The sequence below is a fragment of the Suricata suricatta genome, chromosome X, assembly GCF_006229205.1.
Source record: "Suricata suricatta isolate VVHF042 chromosome X, meerkat_22Aug2017_6uvM2_HiC, whole genome shotgun sequence".
In the NCBI taxonomy this organism is placed as follows: domain Eukaryota; kingdom Metazoa; phylum Chordata; class Mammalia; order Carnivora; family Herpestidae; genus Suricata; species Suricata suricatta.
The window spans coordinates 39,982,619-40,001,523 of NC_043717.1; the positions used below are offsets into that span (position 1 = coordinate 39,982,619).

At 49.6% G+C, this 18,905-nt stretch overlaps 2 protein-coding genes across 6 annotated transcripts; both read right to left on the reverse strand.

Annotated features, from left to right (window-relative positions):
* Positions 1 to 1,071: 1,071 nt before the first annotated feature.
* On the reverse strand, positions 1,072 to 6,054 carry EBP (EBP cholestenol delta-isomerase). 3 transcript variants are annotated; one of them, XM_029930819.1, is made up of 5 exons: positions 5,946 to 6,054; positions 4,744 to 5,063; positions 2,648 to 2,684; positions 2,389 to 2,519; positions 1,072 to 1,565 (listed from the first exon to the last, which is right to left on the reverse strand). In XM_029930819.1, exons 2-5 carry the CDS (start codon positions 5,042 to 5,044, stop codon positions 1,342 to 1,344), a joined length of 693 nt encoding a protein of 230 aa, XP_029786679.1. In that variant the 5' UTR covers positions 5,045 to 5,063; positions 5,946 to 6,054; the 3' UTR covers positions 1,072 to 1,341. The 3 variants fall into 3 exon arrangements, with proteins under 3 accessions (XP_029786679.1, XP_029786681.1, XP_029786682.1); XM_029930821.1 differs by lacking the exon at positions 5,946 to 6,054 and adding an exon at positions 5,654 to 5,760; XM_029930822.1 differs by lacking the exon at positions 5,946 to 6,054 and having other exon boundaries at positions 4,744 to 5,087.
* Positions 6,055 to 7,041: 987 nt separating this feature from the next.
* Positions 7,042 to 18,616, reverse strand: PORCN (porcupine O-acyltransferase). Of its 3 annotated transcripts, XM_029930847.1 has the most exons (15): positions 18,474 to 18,616; positions 17,644 to 17,816; positions 15,208 to 15,400; positions 14,829 to 14,872; positions 14,257 to 14,438; positions 14,046 to 14,176; positions 13,913 to 13,930; positions 12,627 to 12,641; positions 12,406 to 12,531; positions 12,145 to 12,245; positions 10,982 to 11,058; positions 10,823 to 10,886; positions 10,629 to 10,714; positions 9,501 to 9,611; positions 7,042 to 7,498 (listed from the first exon to the last, which is right to left on the reverse strand). In XM_029930847.1, the coding sequence occupies exons 2-15, from the start codon at positions 17,777 to 17,779 to the stop codon at positions 7,397 to 7,399; spliced, it is 1,386 nt and encodes a 461-aa protein (XP_029786707.1). In that variant the 5' UTR covers positions 17,780 to 17,816; positions 18,474 to 18,616; the 3' UTR covers positions 7,042 to 7,396. The 3 variants fall into 3 exon arrangements, with proteins under 3 accessions (XP_029786707.1, XP_029786709.1, XP_029786708.1); XM_029930849.1 differs by lacking the exon at positions 18,474 to 18,616 and having other exon boundaries at positions 15,208 to 15,329; positions 17,644 to 17,727; XM_029930848.1 differs by lacking the exons at positions 12,627 to 12,641; positions 13,913 to 13,930.
* Between the last annotated feature and the right edge of the window lie 289 nt (positions 18,617 to 18,905).

An 18,905-nucleotide genomic window follows, 5' to 3' on the forward strand; every position in this document is an offset into this window, starting at 1 on the left:
TCTACCACTGAGGCATTTGTTAAAAGCTACACTGTAGGCTTGAGTGGAACCAGGATTTGAACTGAAGTCCTGCTCTGCACAGGTCACTGGGAGCCAGTGTATGGGTATCTGTCGTTTTTTCATTCTTTGTCATATCCTCAAAATTCCTCAAGTTCCCATTTGTTTTATGACTCAAGGTCTATGAGTTTAAGGAGAGAAATTGTGGGAAGAGTGATGGGGGCGGGTCTGCAGGGTGAGGGGTACTGTGGGGTGGATACATCATAGGTGGTCTGTGGTATGACAGGACGTGGGGTGAATGATGGAAGATCTCTGGGGTAATTGGGGATCTGTGGGGTATGAGGTGATAAATTCTGCAAGGTGAATTATGGGGGTTTGTAGGGTAAGTAATGACCACCTCTGGGGTAAATGATAGGGAATTTGTGGGAAAAGTGAGAGGGTCTCTGTGATACATGATGGGGGGCATCTATGGGGTGAGTCATGGGGTTGTTGGGTGTACTACTGGAGGTCTGTTGGGGCAAGTTATGGGGAACGTGAAGTGAATGATGGGTCTTGTGTGAGTTTTGTGGGGTCTCTGGGGTGAGTGATGGAGATCTTTAGGGTAGTAATAGTACGTCTGTGGGGTGAATGATGGTGGGGTCTTTGGAGCGAGTAATGGGGACTGTCTGAGGTGAGTGAGGAAATATCTGTGGAATTATTGATGGGGTGTCTGTAGGGTACCTGATCAGGAGACAAGAGGTTGAATAAACTGAAGAACTTAGAGATTTGAAAAATTCTCAGCCTGTCCGTATTGCAAAGGATAAGAAAGTGTGTTCTAGAGAGAATACCAAAGGGTGCGAGTGGATGATTACTGCTTCAAAGAGATAACAGGTGTCTCGATGATCTAATTAGCCATCACAGGACTCTGTGGGGGCAGTGATAGGGGGTTTGTGAGGTTATAAATTAGAGGCCTCTGTGATGATGATGGAGGTCTATGGCTGAGAGAACGGTTGTCTGTGAAATGAATGAGTGATGGAGGAGTTTGTGGGATCAGTCATAGGGCATCTCTGGGGTTAATAATTAAAGATCTCTCAGTGTAAGTGTCCAGATCTTTTATTTCCTGATTCTAAAAACTGCCATCATCACAGGCCTCCTAGGTTCTTTGGTACCTTTGTCCCAGTGCCTCCCGGCAGTAGCTCTATACACCTCCTTTCTTGCCCCTGACTCTGGCCCTTCCAGTGCTTACCCATCAGAGGGAATGTGCCAGATCAATTCCCTTTGTCCCTCCAACCTGTGGGTGTAAGGACTGGACTCTTCTGACTGGTGGAGTGTTCCTCATCAGCCAGTGTCTGAGCTCAGCCAACATTAGTTCTGCTTGTTCTTAGCTTTTGTGGCTTTGGCATCCAGCATGCCCTGGGCACGAGCGAGGTGCTTTACAGAATCAAGCACGAGGATTCCAGGAAGTACCAGCCACAGACCATTCATGAAGACAAAGTAAAACCAGAAGTAGAGTGGGTGGCCCAGCTCCCCATGCTGGAATCCGTCCCGCTGCTCTGTCAGGAAATAGAGCACATCCCCGTAGATCTGACCTGTGGGAGGCAGAAGAGGAAAGGGAAACCAAGTGAAGAGGAAAAGCTATTCTGAAGCATTTTTTAAGTCATCATTCAAGGTCTCAGCGCTCAGGATTCCCAAATCTAGAAGGTTAAGAATTCTGCGATCATAGGAGTACCTGGGTGGTTCAGTCAGTTAAGCAGCCGACTTCAGCTCAGGTCATGATCTCACAGTCCATGGGTTCAAGCCCTGTGTCAGGCTCTGCGTTGACAGCCCAGAGCCTGGAGCCTACTTCAGATTCTGTGTCTCCCTCTCCCTCTGCTCCTCCCCTACTCACTCTCTGTCTCTCTCTCTCAAATTAAAATAGACATAAAAATTTTTTTTTTAAATTAAAAAAAAGATTTCTGCGTTCATATAGCTGAAAATTTGAGGAATTACAAAAGTGAGAATTCCATAAATCAGAAGCTGAGCATTTCTGAACTCAGGAGAGTGCTTTATTGCCATAATTTAAGGAAGCTCAAAGTGTTTTCATTTAAGACAGCTCAGGATTCCAGAACTAAATAAAGCTTACCATGTAAGAACACAAGAGGACTGAATGTCAGATGAAGGGAGGATCCAGGGGCTTCCCACCATGGTGGGCCACCTCACGTAACCTTCCCAGGAGACTTTGTGTAAGAAATGAACCCTCCCTACTTGAGAACACGGACCAAGAGCGTCGTGGCTGTTCGAGAACCTCAGGAATATGTCAGTCTGACACAGCCCTGCATGGGCACAATTGAGAGGTCCTCCCTACAGGGATGCCCCCGTGTCTGGAGATCCCCCATCAAACCCTCCAGCACCCAGCGTGGGCCCTCTCCTCACCCACAGAGACCACGAGCTGTAAGACAAAGCGGAGGGGCTGTTGGCGGAGAAAGGCAATCACAACCCAAAGGCTGAGTGGTCCCCAGAGGCAAGCTGTGATGGTTTCCATGCATATCGTGAAGTTGTCACTCCTGTGGGAGAAAGGATCGGAGAACACTGGCGTCACTGTGCTCTACCCACAGGGCACTCTATTAGTGCTCCTTGACTCACCACCACCCCAAACCAATGCAGGTCTCCCCTGATGGAGGCAAACACTTACAGGATATAGCGGCTGTCTCCTTTGGCATACTCTTTCCCTGAAGAAGAAAAGAGGCATACATGAAGAAGGCAAGAAAAGGAACTCAGGCTATGTGAGAGCTGAAGGCCCATGTAAGCTGGGCTTTATAACCTCTCTATGCCTCAGTTTCCTAATCTGTGAAATGGGGTAGCTGTCTGCATTCTATAGTCGATGTCCGTATAACGATACTTTATGCACACCTGAACAGAACAGTAGGTAATGCTGTGATTGTCTCGTATTCAATAAATGTGGAATGAAAGGAGTTAAGTGTAGGTGATGGAGTGAGTCAAGTAGCCAATGAGTGAGTGAGAGTGAGTGAGTGAGAGAGAGAGAACACACGAGCAAGTGAGCATGCAAGCACAGAGGTGAACAGATTAGTGACTAAAAGAGTGGAAGGAGAATTAGTAAGAAAAAGATCACCTATAACAATAGGCAAAAGACAAGTTTTTTCAGAAAAGCGGATTCCCAAATGGACAATAAACATACGAAAGGTGCTCAAATTTCCATTAGTCATTAAGGAAAAGTAATGAGATATCACTCGCATCCACTAGGGCTAAAATTGAAGAAACACCTGACCATACCAAGTGTTGGCGAGGATGTGGAGAAACTAGAACTCCCATATACTGCTGGTGGGAAAATAAAATGGTGCAGCCATTTTTAAAAACAGTTTGGCAGGTTTTCATTAAGTTAAACACACATCTACCATTCTTTTCCTCCATATTTACAAGAGAAATAAAAACAGATCTCCACACAGACTTATATATGCTAGATCAAAGTGTTATGTAAGAATAGCAGTTTTATTCATGAGGCCAAAAGGGAGTATTATTTATAACAGCAAAAGACTTGGACATGTCAAATAATTCTGTAACAACTATGCTTTGAAAGCTCTTCATGAACCGATGAGAAGTGATCCTGTTTTAAAAAAAGGAAAGTTCATGGGTGCCTGGGTGGCTCAGTGGGTTAATAATCATCCAACTTCAGCTCAGGTCATGATCTCACAGTTCATGGGTTCGAACCCCGCGTCAGGCTCTGTGATGACCACTCAGAGCCTGGAGCCTGCTTCGGATTCTGTGTTTCTCTCTCTGGCTCTCCCCTACTTACGCGCTCTCTCTCTCAAAAATAAATAAACATTAGGGGTGCCTCGGTGCCTCAGTTGGTTAAGCGTCCGGCTTTGGCTCAGGTCATGATCTCACGGTTCGTGGGTTTGAGCCCTGCGTTGGGCTCTGTGCTAACAGCAAGCTCAGAGCCTGGAACCTGCTTCAGATTCTGTATCTCCCTCTCTTTCTGACCCTCCCCTGCTTGCGCTGTCTCTCTCTCTCTCTCTCTCAAAATAAATTTAAAAAAACATAAAAAATAAATTTAAAAAATAAATAAACATTAAAAAAAATTTTTTTTAAAGGAAAGTTAAGGAGCATTTAGGTGGCTCAGTTGGTTAAGCATCCAACTCTGGCTCAGGTCATGATCTCACAGTCCATGAGTTCAAGCCCGATTTCGGGCTCTGTGCTGACAGCTCAGAGCCTGGAGCCTGTTTCAGTTTCTGTGTCTCCCTCTTTCTCTGCACCCCCCCATCTGTATTTCTCTCTCTCTCTCTCTCTCTCTGTCTCTCAAAAATAAACATTTAAAAAATGTAAAACAAAAAGCAAAGGTCAGAGGTGTATATCGTATATTACCATTTGTTTTCACAAAAGGAAAAAAAATGATGATGATAATGTTATGGCATCTCCTGTCTGCCAACACTGTTCTAAGCAACTTACATATATTTGGATATTACTGTTATCTCTCTTTTGCAAATGGCAAACTGAGGCTTATGTGTGTAATTTTTGTGTAAATAATCCCTGGAAAAAACATATGCAATTAACATTGGTTAATAATTGGGGACAGTTAGGGGACAGAAGGTAGATTTTCATTGCATACCTCTCTAAATGGATTTTTGGACACAGGTGAGTATATCCCCAACAAAAAAGTTAAACGATATTTTAAAATAAATTAATGTTAGAGTTGGTGGGTAGATAAATATCTAAGCCAATCCCTGCCCAGAAAATTCCCTCCCAGGGCACATCAAAGAACTCAGGACTCACAGAGTTGGGACAGGAAAGCTTGGTCTTCAAGAAGATCTTCGTGGTAGAGGCTGAACCAGCCTTCAATCACCAGGTGAATGAACCCACATACTGCAAACCAGCACAGGGACAGTCGCCGCCAAGTCCCTAAGGGGACGACCGAAGCACGACCTGACAACAGCCACGTGGTCACAACCAAGACTCCAGAGACAGAGAAGAGGCCAGCCAGGAGATGCCAAGTTGGGCAGTCATTAGGCACAAAGTTGTCCAGCCTCAGGTGCCGAGGCCAGTATGGATGCAAAGGGCTGGCATTGGTAGTCATGTCTTTGTAAGGATGATGTCTGTGTAAGTAGAAAGGAGAAAAAAGGACAAAAACCTGAACAAATAGAAAGCACAGCATGAGATCATAAAATCAAATCCAAATAGTTTAGTATCACCAGAAATGTAAATGGACTAAAATTATCAGTCAATAGACTGTAAGACTGGATTAAAAATAATCTAATTATATGCCCTCCAGGAGCCATAAGTGAGAGATACAGGAACCAGGCCAGCTTCTAGCCCTCGGGGGTCACAGTCAGCTAAAGAAGATATAGAAACCAGGTTTAGTCCCTGCCCTCACTGGTCACAGTCCGGTGGGCAGACACAAGAACCAGATTAAGTCTCAGCTCTCATTGGTCATGTTCTGATAAGGGAGACACAGGGGCCAGGCGTGGTCCTCACCCTCCGGAGTCACAGTCGGCTGGGGAGACCCAGCGACCAGGTGGGTCCCGCTGCAGGGGTCAGGGTCTACCATCTTTCAACAGAAAACTATTCCCTCCCCGTAGTCTGGAAACCGCAGGACAGAAGAGAGAAAACTAATCAGAACTACCACCCTCAGATTCTGTGCGTGGAAAGGCAGACCCTTCCTGAAATCGCGCGTAAGGGTACCAACCTGCAAGAAAAAGGAAAGCGCAGGACAGGGGTCCTGTGCGCGGCACTAAACACGAAAGAAAAAGGGTCATATACAGAGACCACCAATTAGAACTAGAAGCCTGTAGGACAGCTGCCCAATGAAAAAGCAGATCTTCTGTCGCCCCGACAACCGCGCGGTAGCAGAGGGTTTGGCGCAGGCGCGTTTGGTGGGCGGTGGGAGTGTGTGCATGGGGGAGGGTCTCTCGCAGGCGCTGATGGTCAGCTGTTTAGCAGTTGAGAATTAGGGGATGGAGTGGTCTGGGGACACTCACCCAGCGGCGCGGTGGCAGCGGTCTCCCTCACAGGCTCCAGGTTAGCTCGCCGGCGGCGTAAAGACCGTGGTTCAGACTCATCCTTTCACCAGTCTTCTCTTTACAGAGCTAACCAATGGAGGGGCTGGGAAGGAGGCCAGTGCCGCCACTAACCAATAGGAGCTCTCCGTGTGCCGCCGGCCCCGCCCCCACTCGTGGTGCCATTTACGCTGTTGGTTGAGATCGTGTCAGCAGTTGGGTGACGGCTGGGACTCACCAAGGTTGGTGGGCGTTTTCGGGCGGAAGCCTGTCTGCAGTGAGTCTTGGCTTCAATTTCCCTATCCCATTATCAATCGTATCAGAAACTCGGTGTTTATCTTCCTCATCTGCCGTTGAGTCAGCATTGCTTTGTGTTCTCTTACCTTTGCCCTAGATTTTTAGGCGGGGCGACTGGTTCCCGGACTAATCTTCAATCCACACTCCCGAACCGGCCGGGACACTTAATACGACAGGCAGATCACATTTGTACACTGTGCCTCTGCCCTCTCCCTCAGCGCTCAGAACTCAAGTGGTCATCCTTACCTCTCCCGACTTCAAGTCAGAAGAAGCAGTGAAAGCCCAGGCTCTTCATCCTTGCTGACCAATTGCCATGGAGACCCTCAATCTCCCTGTAACTCTAAAGAGCCAATCCGAACTTCCTAACTCTAAGCCAGCAGGCACCCCAGACCGCACAATCAATCAGAACCCAGACTTTCCTTTCCAATTAGAACCCACAGCCTTCAGTCCTAACGACGGATAAGCAAGAACTCTTCATCTGCCTTGCTTACCCCCTCTCCGTCCTTGTCAGAGCACCCAATCAGAATGGGGATCCCTCAGTTTTCCAGCCAGTTAAGTATTAGGACTTGCCCAGATCCAACTACGGAGTATGTCCTGGCCCCACTCAAATCAAGCTGTGCAGGCCTCAGGCTCATCATCCAATCAGGAACAATAATAAATTAACCACGAACCAATCACAACGTGCTCCCTCTTCATGATTTCCAGCTTCCAAAACCTTTGTGCTGTGCCCATTCCTCACTCACTTCGATTCCCCACTGATCGGTGAAGAAAGAGCCTTTTGTATCTTTCCTACTTTTATTTGACAATAACAAACTGTATATAAAAAGGGAGAAGGAAGGCGGGGAGGCCCTGGATCTCCCCACTCTCTGATTCCCCAAGCATGGTCCACCTCTAGGCCCCAGCAGGGACCACCCCCTTCCTGCCTTGTGGTGGGGTGGGGATCGACAGGCATGGAAATTGTGTGTGTGTGTCTGTATGTCTGCGCGAATGAGTGTGTGTCTGTATGTAGGAGTGTTGGGGGGGGTTAAGGATGGAGAGGGATCAAGAATTAGAGATAGGGCCTTCCCTCATCCCCCATCAGAGCTGGCACCCTGAGGAGGGGTCTTGAGGGAGCTTTGAGGATCCACAGATGTGCCTCAGCCTATGAGACGGTAGAAGATCCAACATCCAAAAGTGACCCAGTGACTGGCCCAGCTGAGCTCTGACCACTTGTGGACAGTGTATGCCATGCCGTAGCCCTGTGGGAGAGAAAGAGGTGACAATGCCACACGGCAAGAACAAAATATATGTCAGGAAGACCTATCCTTTGCTCAAGGACATTTCTGTGACTCCACGGTTACCCTAGGTGAGGCCCCAGAGAAGAGACTGGGTCCATAGGAAAGAGAGGTCTTTTCTTTCGTGTTTTCTTCTTTACAAAATTATTTTAAGAACAAGACAAGGCAGTCCCACTCTCTGACCCATACTCTTCTTAATATAGAAGGAGCTCCTAGAAATCGATTTTTCTAAAAGAAAAACAAAACTGGCAAAGGATGGGAGTATGTCATTCTTGCTAAGGAAAAAAAACAACGGCTCTTAAACAAATGAAAAGATACTCATAACCTTCCTCCCGTTAAACTGGCAAACATATCCAGGAAGTCTGAGAGGCACTCTGTTGGGCAGGGTGACAGGTATGGTCACCCAGTGCTGGGGAGGGGGGGCAAAAAGGTAACTTCTCCATTGTAACTATTGAAGGATAGATCCTATAGTTCTGTCTGTACCTTTGTGAATCCACATGCGTATGAGTGTATTACCTGCTGCAGCACCATTTGCAATAGGAAAAGGGCGGGAAATCACCTGGGTGTTCACTGATAAGGGACAAATTACACTGTGTCATATCTTCACAATGGAAAATAAATGAACGAGGACATTCCATTCCACTTATGTGCAAGATTTTCAAGAATTATGTGAAAAAAGCAACACGCAGAACAGTATCATTCATGAGTTACTTTAGGGTAAAAATTGGGGGTGGGAAAGGGAATTAAAATATATTTTTACATTTGTTTGTGCTTACATTTGAGAAGGATATTTTAATAAGATGACAAAAAGTAGTTACTTGTAAAATAGCAGGGGGTAGACAGTAGGAGCAAGACTTCTCCTTGAATATCTTGAACACTGTTTGGTTTTTGAACCTCGTGATATATGCATTAACTATTGTTTTAAGTGTTTTAATAAAAAGAAAACAAGAGGGGTGCCTGGCTGGCCCAGTCAGAAGAGCACACTATTCTTCATCTTGGGGTTGTGAGTTGGAGCCCCACGTTGGGTTGTAGAGATTACTTAAATAATTAAAAGAAAACTTTAAAAAACAAAACAAGAAAAAGTAAAAATAGAACAAAGTCCAGATTTTGCATCCAACCTGAATAAAAATTAAAAATTGTTTTTAGGGGCACCTGGGTGGTTCAGTCAGTTGAGCGTCTGGCTTCAGCTCAGGTCATGATCTTGCAGTTCATGAGTTCGAGCCCCACATCAGGCTTCCTGGTGTCAGCCTTTCAGCACAGAGCCCACTTTGGATCCTCTGTGCCCCTCTCTCTACCCCTCTCCTGCTTGCGCTCTCTCAAAAATAAATATTAAAAAAATAAATAAAATGTGTTTTTAATGACAAAAGAAAGCATAAAATAAATAAAATAAGGTATAAAATAAAGTTTTATTTTCAATTAAAAATAAAAATATTTTAAAGAGAAGCAACACCTGGATCCTGCAACAGCCATATGAAGAGTCTTTTTAAAACTACTTTTCATCTAAAAAGGAATAAAATCTGGAATGTGCATACTCCACACGAATAAAAATAGGATATACATTTTAATGTACATTCTTAAAGCAGAATCCAGAGTTTGCCCACTCGACCTGAGTAAAAATACTTTTTTATTTAAATAAGAGAGAAATCTTGTGAATTCTCCCTAAACAAAAATATGATAAAATAATTAACTCTTTGAAAAGTAAAAACCTGGATTTTGCACTCCATCTCTGCAAAATAAGTTTTATAAGTAAAATAAACATAGTTTGCACACTTCACCCTAATAAGAGCCTAACAGTACGAATCAACCAGAGGACAATGGGAAAGAGCGACCGAGGAGCGCAAGCTTCACAGGCTATAGACACAGGACACAAGGTGCTCATGCCTCGGGCTCTTCACCTTTGTCCTCGTGGTTCCCACGAGCAGGTAGCACAACCCTAAGTAACCTCCAGCCCAGGGCCCCACCTCACCTGCTCCTCTGTGGTGTCATCCACATCGACATCAAACAGGGAGCCCAGGTAGGACAGATGGAAGATGGCCAGGGCCCCAAAGAGCAGGTTTAAGGCTCGCACCCCCAGGCCCTGTGGGGGACAGATGGATATGCTTGGCAGCTGGATCTATTCACTGTCCACCAGCCCCACCTGGGCAGGGGAACCCAGGGAGATGCACAAGGTACAGCTTATCCTAGGATTGAGAATGTCTAGGGCACAGGGCATTCCCTGGGGTAGGAAAAAGGTGGTTCAGATCTTCCTATGGGATCTCAAGAGGTGTCCAAGGATGAGGGTACTGTTAGCCTGTGGGCATCCAGGGGGAGATGTTCAGACAGAGGAGGAAGCATGGAGGGGCTGGAGTTGGGGGGTTTATGGTGATAAACATCGGTTGCCAGGTGGGACACAAATCTGAGGTTGTCCATATTTCTCATTGTAAACAAGTGAAAAATAAAAAGAAATCCCCACCATGACCTACAAGATCCACCACTCTCCCCACCTTGCTCGCTCTGCTCAAGCCACACGAGCCTCCTTGTTGTTCCTCAAATATTCCAGGCTCTCTCCCATCTCAGTGCCTTTACACAGGTTGTTCTCTTGGCCTCAAATGCTTCTCTTCCTCATCTCCTTCAGTTAAAGAACTCAAAAGTCACCTCCCTATTTAAAATTAAAGCCACTTACCCACCTCAATACTTCTTCTCCCCTTTCCCTTATGTAATTTCTCCTTGGCATTGATCACAATCTAGGAAACTATTATTCTTTACTGACTTTTTAAAAATTTACTGTCTCATCTGTTAAAATGTTTGTCTCATAGGGCTGGGGCTTTAGTCTCTTTTGTTCACCACTGTGTCTCCAGTGCCTAGAATAGTGCCTGATACCAGCAGGTACTCAATAAATGTTCGCTGGGGGGACAAATGCCAGGTGTGGATACAGCAGGTGCCTGATAAGTGTTTGTTAGAGAAATGAATGCTAGTGAAGAGAAGTGAGGTTCTTGGGATGGCTCAGGCACCAGCAGAGGAAGCTGGGCACACTGAGACAGACAGAAGACAGAGACAGAAGTAACGATTTTGAGGGGGAGTGTTGGGCATGGGGCTGCCGGGGCTGAACCCTCACCAAGCGATGCTGGTGCGAACAGTTTGGTGGACACCGTTTCGACAAGACGCAGGCACTGAGGATCCGAGCCAGGCGCTTCCGGAGGACTGGGGCGGGTGCCAGGAGGTAAGGGGGTCAGGTTAGCCTCAGGGGACAGTGGTTCCAGCCCCCATATTCCATCCCATCTCATCTGCTGCGCTGGGCTCTGCACTCACCGTGTTCCACGTAAGTGATAAACGCCAGGGACAGCAGCACCGCAGCCAAATGGAAGCTGAAACCCTAGGGAGCCCCGGGGACAATGAGGTGAATGAGGAGGAGGCGCTGCCACCCCTGCCCAGCTACCCCCACCCCACATCCCGCTCTGCCCTGCTCACGTGCAGGAGGGCACTGGCTGCATAGGTGACCAGCACGGCTGAGAAGGTCCCGAGGCGGAGAGCATTCTTGAAAACATCTGGAAGGGGGAGATGCGGGTCAAGAGACTCCAAGGATCCCCTCTGCCCCTCCTGGGTGGGGCATAGGGCAAGGTGAGGAACCCGTGACCTGTTGGAGCTCCCAGGATAATATCTTTATAATGGCCTCAAACTTAGCTCCTGATCTTCCCTCCCAACCTGCTCCTCCCATGGTATCCCCAAGTTAGCAAATGTCAACTCTACTTTTCCAGGTCCTCAGGGCAAAAGCCCAGGATCACCCTTGCTCTGCCCTCCCCCTATTCCCACAACTAAACTCTCAGCAAATCCTTCAAAATTTTTCCAGAATCTGACCTCTCTTCTCCGTGGCCACCGCCACAACCATTGCTCGCTTGCACTGCTGCCGTGGCCTCTGCACCGCTTCGACCCTTGCCCCCTTCCCATCTGCTCTCACAGCAGCCAGAGGGGCCTGTTACGACCCAAGTCATCCCTCAGCTGTCCTCTGCTCAGACCCCTGTTGTGGCTCCACTTCTCAGAGAAAAAGCCAAAGTTCTCCCTGTGGCCAGTGAAGCCCTACGGGACCAGGCCCCTGTCACCTCTCTGACCTCGTCTCCTGCCACTGGTCCCCTCGCTCACTCTGCTCCTGCTGCACTGGTTTCCTCCCTGTTCCTCAAACGTGCTGCTACCTCAGGGCCTTTGCACTGGCTGTTCCCTCCATCTGTTACACTCCTTCCTCACACATTTGCATTGCGTGCTCTCTCACCTTGCTCAGGTCTTTGCTCACAGGTCACCTCCTCAGGGGGAACTTGCTCTGGCTAATTTATTTAAAATTGCTCCAACATACACACAGTCGTGCCAACACTCCCAGATGACCTTTACCTGCTTCATTTTTTTTTTACCATAGCACTTGTAGCACTTGAAATATGTAATTTTTTCTCTTACTGTCTGCGCTGCCCACAAAAATGCCACTGCCACAGGGGCAGGGATTTGGAGGTTTACCCCCATGGTCCCTGCAGTATCTTCAGTGCCTAGCACATGATAGGTTCTCAGTAAATGTTTGTTATATGAATGTGGGAAAGGGCCTGGGGTGAGGACTCTCAACTCTTGAGAGTGGTGACTTGGTGACTCACAGTTATTTAGCCAATAAGACATGGGCAAGTTCCAGCTTGTAACAACTTCCACCATGGACCGGGGCAGCTCCACGTTCAGTGGCTTAGACACCGTCAGGTCCCTGTAGGCAAAAGAGACATGCAAATTCATTTGAGGTCTCACCCCAGCTGACCTCCACACCTTTGTCTTGGCTGTTCCCTCCCCTGGGAGCACCCTCCCCCTCCCCACGGCTCCTCTAGGCAGCACCCTGTGGGAGAGGGGCCCCCCCCAGCCCTCCCCACCATTCCAGGTGATCCTTCTCCTCGGTGAAGCCAGCCCCTGCCAACGTGGCCGTGGCCTCGGACAGAAAGCCCACAAAATAGTTGCTGAAGTGGAAGGAGACAGCACTCTCGTAGGCTCGCAGCCACCTGGGGAGAAAGAGGCAGGGGAGACGGATCGTTCATAGGCCCCAGCATGATACCCCACCATGTGTCAGCATCCCAGCCCCGCTCTGTAGACTCACCTTACCATGGTGCCCCTAGGGTCCCCAGGGGTCAGGAAGGCAGCAGAGAAGAAAGGAAAGAGAGTCAGAGAGGCCCTGGAGGCTGGCCTGAGTTGTTTGTAGACAAGACAAGACAAGACAGAAACATGGTGGCAGAAGAGAGGCACTGTGATAGCCACATGCAGATACACACACCGTCAGTTCGTTTCATGTGCCTCAAACAGATGTGTGAGCTGTACTGTAATAGGACATGGCCCTACAGCCTCACAAGGCCAGATATCAGGACCCAGCCGCTGTCAGAGGCTTGACCTCACCATGCTACACACTGACATAGCCATGGGGCCAGACACAAATACCATCAGGCTCCCAGCCTCATAGCTCCGTAGTTTGGCTCAGTGACCATAAGATACACTGGAGTCCTTTATTTCGGCACAGACACCAGCAAGCACCCTGCCATACACATGTACACGATACTATGCTCAAGGATAGTCAGCCCACCCATTGTCCAGTCACATGGTGAGAGACAGCATCCTGGAAAAAGTGTAGGTTCTGGAATCAGGCCTGTGAATGATGCCTGGTGGCTTAACTAGGTGACACTGGGTGAGGGACTCCACCTTTGGGAGCCTCATTCAGCATCAGACACCATCAGCAGCGAGTGAGTGGGAGAGGGGTCATACAATCAGACAGTTGAATGAAATCCTACAGTCACGCCAGAGGCGGATGGACGGTCCCGCAGAAAGGCACAGGCACGTGGTCAGCCCGATCCCTCAGCTAGACGACACCAGGTAGCCAGAGAAGGCAGGTTCACTGGTGGAATCCATCACAGACAGGCACACAGCATGCTACAGTCAGACCCATCCCCAGCCAGAGTTACAGTCAACCCAGCTTTATCTTCTCCGATGACAGGCACACAGCCCATCACTGACAACGGCACAGCGAGACAGCCGGAACAGCAGTCCCACACAGCAAGTGAGTGGCTGATAGGCAAACAAGCCATACACAGCCCTAGCTAGAGTCACAGACAGGTCAGCAACACCCACCAGCACGTGCTTGTCACTCCCCATTGTGGTCACATAACTTGTTCCTAACAGTGGAACAGATGGATAGCCAGACCCAGTTACGTGGTACGTCAGTCGTACAGAGTCACAGAGCCAATCTTGGTCACACAAGAGCCACAGGCATTCGGTCTCTGTCTAGTCATGGGACAGATGGTCAGACAGTCGCAGACTTACAGAACAAACCGGTCACAGACTGTGCCCCCACCCCCCAGTCAGCCCCGCTCGCCCTCGGCACCTGCCCTCATTTACCTGGCTTTGCGTTTCTTGCTGTAGTAACAGAAGACAGATAGAAGCATTAAGAGACAGGCTCGGAGCTGGGGAGACACCAGGTCCCTACCCAACCCCCTCACCATGGGGCAGAAGCCTCAAAGGCTGTGCTCACTTGCGAAGGAGGCGGTCACCATCAAGGGGGATGAAGTACGGGAAGAGGTAGGGGCCCACACAGGTGGACAGCACAAGGCACAGCAGGGCCAGCGCCAGGCTCCGGGCCACCTTCTGCAGCCATCGGCGGCTCTGTGGGGATCAAGGCTCCATGAACACTGCCCTGCGGTGGCTCCCACAGTCCCTGCCCACCTGTCCACCCAGGACCTCACCAGTGGGCGGCCTTGGACAGCCTGTAGGTAGCTGTGGAAGGATATCCAGGGCCCAAAGACGATGGTGCCCACGAAGTAGAGGTAGCCCATGAACTCCACGGGCGAGGGCACTGCACCCACCTCGCCCCGGTCCAGGTCGAAGCCCAGGGACACCGCCTTCATGGCCACGATCATCTGGGCCCCTATGTGTGGCGCCCGTGGTCAAGTGGGCAGGCAGAGAGCAGATCCACATGGGGGCATGGGGGGGCACCAGGTGAGAAGTGGTAGGAAAAGAGGGGGACGAGTGTGGACAGGTGGGCACAGTGTCAGACAGGCAGGTGAGCAGGTGGCCCAGGACCAGCAGACACCGTTCCTCAAGTGTCAGGCATGGGCATGAGATAGGACAGAAAGATGGGAGGGGGAAGGCATGGTTGAGAGAGAGACACAGATGGATGGGGCATCTGAGGCCTGCATGTCCGCTGGAGTGGGCGGATGAGTGAGAAAAGTGGGGAAGGAAAGACAGGGTTGGGGAATTAGGAGATGTGCAGTGGAGCAGGAGGGCTGGGGCAGGTGAGAGGCCCAGGGCTGCCTACCTCGCATCTTGTGCCATGTCACGGTGTCCACCATGTGCATCTCACTGAGAAAAAAAGGTGGTCTTGGCCCCATGACTCCCATGGTCTCAGAGACCACAAAGGGGGGAAACCAAGGTGCAACAAGAGGGTTCTATCTTCCCCGGTCCCGCACAATCTCCTGGAGGACTAGTTCTCCAGGACTCCCTCCTTCAGGGAGAGAGCCTAAGCCCAGCCTGTCCTGTACAGCCAGCCTTTAGAAAGAACACATCTCCCAGATTCCCCCTTCCCCATCCAGGAATGCCCTATGTCCTCCCCGTCCTGACCAGCCTCATGAGGTGGGACCTGGGGGCCCCACTGGCCCCTTTGCCAACGGTATGGGGATGAGGACTTGCAGCCATACCCCATGAGTAGGTAGATGAGGATGGTGACGGAGAGGAAGACGCCCCGATGGGAGGAATGTCGGCACAGGAACAGCACGAGGTAGCACAGGAGGCTGAGCAGCACGACCCAAACCATGTGCAGCTGGAAGAAGTGGTAGAGGCTGAAGAAGCCACCTGCCACGGTGCTTGCATGCTTCAGGTAGGATGGCAACCCTTCACATGAGAGAGAGAGAGAGAGACAGAGAGAGAGAGACAGAGAGAGAGAACAAGAAAGCGAAGTTGGGGGCGACACCTAGGTGGCTCAGTCAATTAAGCTTCTGACTCTTGGTTTCAGTTCAGGTCATGATCTTACACTTCATGAGTTCGAGCCCCACTGACAGCATGGAACCTGCTTGGGATTTGTCTCCCTCCCTCTCTGCCCCTCCCCTGCTTGCGTTGTCTCTCTCTTTCTCTCAAAAGAAATAAATAAAGTTTAAAAAAAAGGTGGGGGGGAAGTTGAATGGGCTGGTAGGAAGGGAGGGCAACCCAAGCAGAGGGCACAGCACGGGCAAAGGCCTAGAGGTTGAAATGTGGTGAGATTGCAGGATGCCCAGAGCGGGTGTTGGGGAGCTGGATAGGTGGCAGGGCCTGAGTTTAAAGAAAAGAAACAGGAGCTGCTGGATGGCTCAATTGGTTAAGCGTCAGACTCTTGATTTCAGCTCAGGTCATGATTTTGCAGTTTGTGAGATCAAGCCCCGCGTCAGGTTTCACCCTAGGTGTGGAGCCTACTTAAGATTCTCTCTCTCCCTCTCCCTCTGCCCTTCCCCAGCTCATGTGCATGCTCTCTCTCTCTTAAAAAAAGTTCAGAGGTACCTGGGTGGCTCGGTTGGTTAAGCACTGACTTCGGCTCAGGTCATGATCTTGTAGTTCATGAGTTCAAGCCCTATGTCAGGCTCTGTACTGACAGCTCAGAGCCTGGAGTCTGTTTCAGATTCTGTGTCTCCCCTCTTTCTCTCTCTCTCTGCCCCTCCCCCGCTTGCTCTCCCCCCACCCTCTCTTTCAAAAATAAAATAAACATTAATTTTTTTAATGTTTAAAAAAATAAAGAAAGGAAATATCTATAAAGGACATTTTGGGAACCCTGTAAACATTTGAATATCAATTTATGTTGGATACTATTACTGCATCCAGCTTAAGTTTCTTAAGAGATGATGGGTAAGGATGCAGTTGTTGGGGGAAGATGTTCTCAGGGGCACACATTGAAGGATTTGGGTGTAGTGTCAGCAGGTTCCTCATATGATTCAGGAAGATGATAGGTAGATAGATAGATAGGCAGATAGGGCTAATGTGTCAAGATGTTGACAGCTGGAGAATCTGGAAATGCATATATGGGTTCCCATGATGTTCTTTCACCTTAATTTTTCAGTAACATTGAAATATTTCAGAATGATGAACCTGGGAAAAAACAAAACATCCTATTAAAATAAAAGAAAAAAGAAGGGGTGATTGGATGGCTCAGTCAGTTAAGTGTCTGACTTCAGCACAGGTCATGATCTCATGGCTTGTGGGTTTGAGCCAAACGTCGGGCTCTGTGCTGATGGCTCAGAGCCTGGAGCCTGTTTCAAGTTCTGTGTCTTCTTCTCCCTCTGCCCCTCATCCACTTGCACTCTGTCTCTCAAAAATAAATAAACATTAAAAATTTTTAAATAAAAGATAAAAGTAGGGTAGGGGTGCCTGGCTGGCTTAGCCGGTAGAGCATGCAACTCTTGATCTCAGGGCCATGAGTTTGAGCCCTCTGTTGGGTGTAGAGATTGCTAAAACAAACAAACAAACAAATACATACAAACAAGTAAACAAACTTTTAAAAAAGAAAAGAAAGTATAGAACCTCTGAATCTCAGATTTCTAAAATTCTCAGCATCCTAGAGGAACCTTGGGAACTTGGAACTTTATCATTTGGATGTAGGCTTGCCATGATTGTGGAAACATTCCAGAATCCTACAATCCAGAAATCTCATCATGCCCTGATTTTAGAAATCCAGAATGCCAGCATTTTGGATGCCTTGAAATGTGAGAATTTCAATTTGTCAGAATGCCCATACCCTGCAACATGATACTTTGGGATTCAATAACTCTGTGACATCAGCATTCCAGAATCTTATAATCTTGGGGCATAGACATTTCAGGATCCCAAGATCCAAGAACCTTAGTTTTCCAGAATCCCACAACCCAGGGGTACTGAAAGACCTGGCTTGCCATGGCAGGATGTGGCTTGGCATGGTGTGGCATGGTGTGCCTGAGCATTAAGGACGTGGTGCAGTGGAATGGCACTTGGGCTGGTAGGATGCGATGGGCTAGACATGTTGGAGTGTGGCTTGGCATGGCAAGATGTAGCAGGATAACACGTGGTTTTGTATGGATGAATGTGGTATGTATGATATGGCCCGGCATGGTGGCGCATGGTGTGCCAACACTTACCAAGCCTCCAGAGGAGGCGGCAGGCGAGGCAGATGGCAAGGAGCAGCCAGATCTGGTCAAGGCCCTGCTGGGCAGTGGGCAGGAGACAGCCCTGCAGCAGCTGCTGGAAAAATTCCTGGCGGCTGAAGGTGGCCATTGCCGACCCCCACGGATGGATGGACAGATGGAGAGACCTGCCAAAGTGAGGACATAGAAGGAGCCAGGGTGTCCATGGGGCAGACCACGTTCAAGGGATGGACTTGAACATTCAGATTTCAGTTTGGGGCTCTCCAGGTAGAGACATGGTACCTGGGGACTGGGGGAGGGTGTGAATGTCAGGTACATCAGACTGAGCCACCAACTGTGTGGTGGGGGGACGTCCTGGGTGCACACACACAACCCATGACCTGTGGTGAATGTGTTTCTCGAATCCTGCGAACAGTCCGGGTCCGATGGTAATTAAATGGTGTACATTCTAGGCCCACATAGCAAATGGGGGTGGGGGGGCGGCTCCCTGGTTTCCAAGGTAGAGTCATTTTGTGTGGAGGGCAGAGAGGGAGATCCTGTGACACTTGGGAGCCGTGTGCATCTCTTCTTGCACGGATGTGGGGGGTGTCCTGTATCCCCCGCAAGCCCCATCTCACCCCCACCTGGCCTCTTGCAGCCACCAACAAAGCTCTGCCCAGGTCCGGGGGCTGCAGGGAGGTGATGTTGGTAGTAAGGGATGTAGCAATTGGAGGAGTGGGAAAGGTGATGGAGAGGGGGCCCCAGGACACGAGCTGCAGACCCGCGCGGGGAGGCCGGCTCAGGATGGGAGCCGGGCAGCCGCACGCGCCCTGCTGGCGACTTACCTGGCAGGAAGGAAGCCGCGGTCCTGGGGGTCAGGGACGCACCGCCGCCACCACCGTCGCCGCCTCCTCCGGGCAGCCTCCCCCGCAGGCCGCAAGGCCGGGACCAGCTGCGGCTCCCTGGGTGGCGCGGAGAGCGGGCCCTTTAAATCCCGGGGAGGCCTGGCCGGCCAGCTCGGCCAATGAGAGGGCAGGAGAGGGGCGGGGACGGAGGAGGAAGAGAGCCGGAGGATTGAAAGAAGGAGGAGCGGGAGGTTGAGAGGAGCAGCGAGCGGGAGCTCGTCGGAGCGCGGAACGTTTGCGCTGGCACCTTTCCGGCCTCTTGGTGCTCTTCTAGTCTCTTGAAGGTTCGCGTCGGGAGGTCTTCTGGCTGTGTGAGAACAAACTTTCAAATCGTCAAATTCCTAATCCTTGGAAGCTGAGATGGGAAAGGTG

Bases quoted from the DNA above. Each gene is read 5' to 3' on its own strand.
- EBP (XM_029930819.1), bottom strand. From the start codon at position 5,044: ATGACTACCAATGCCAGCCCTTTGCATCCATACTGGCCTCGGCACCTG. The intron at 2,520-2,647 runs GTAAGTGTTTGC...TTTCTCCCACAG, and splicing joins GGAGACAGCCGCTATATCCT to GAGTGACAACTTCACGATAT. The intron at 1,566-2,388 runs GTGAGGAGAGGG...TGCCTCCCACAG, and splicing joins ACAGCTCGTGGTCTCTGTGG to GTCAGATCTACGGGGATGTG.
- PORCN (XM_029930847.1), bottom strand. From the start codon at position 17,779: ATGGCCACCTTCAGCCGCCAGGAATTTTTCCAGCAGCTGCTGCAGGGC. The intron at 12,246-12,405 runs GTGGGGAGGGCT...TTTTGCCTACAG, and splicing joins GAGAAGGATCACCTGGAATG to GGACCTGACGGTGTCTAAGC. The intron at 10,887-10,981 runs GTGAGCAGGGCA...GGGGCTCCCTAG, and splicing joins CAGCCAGTGCCCTCCTGCAC to GGTTTCAGCTTCCATTTGGC.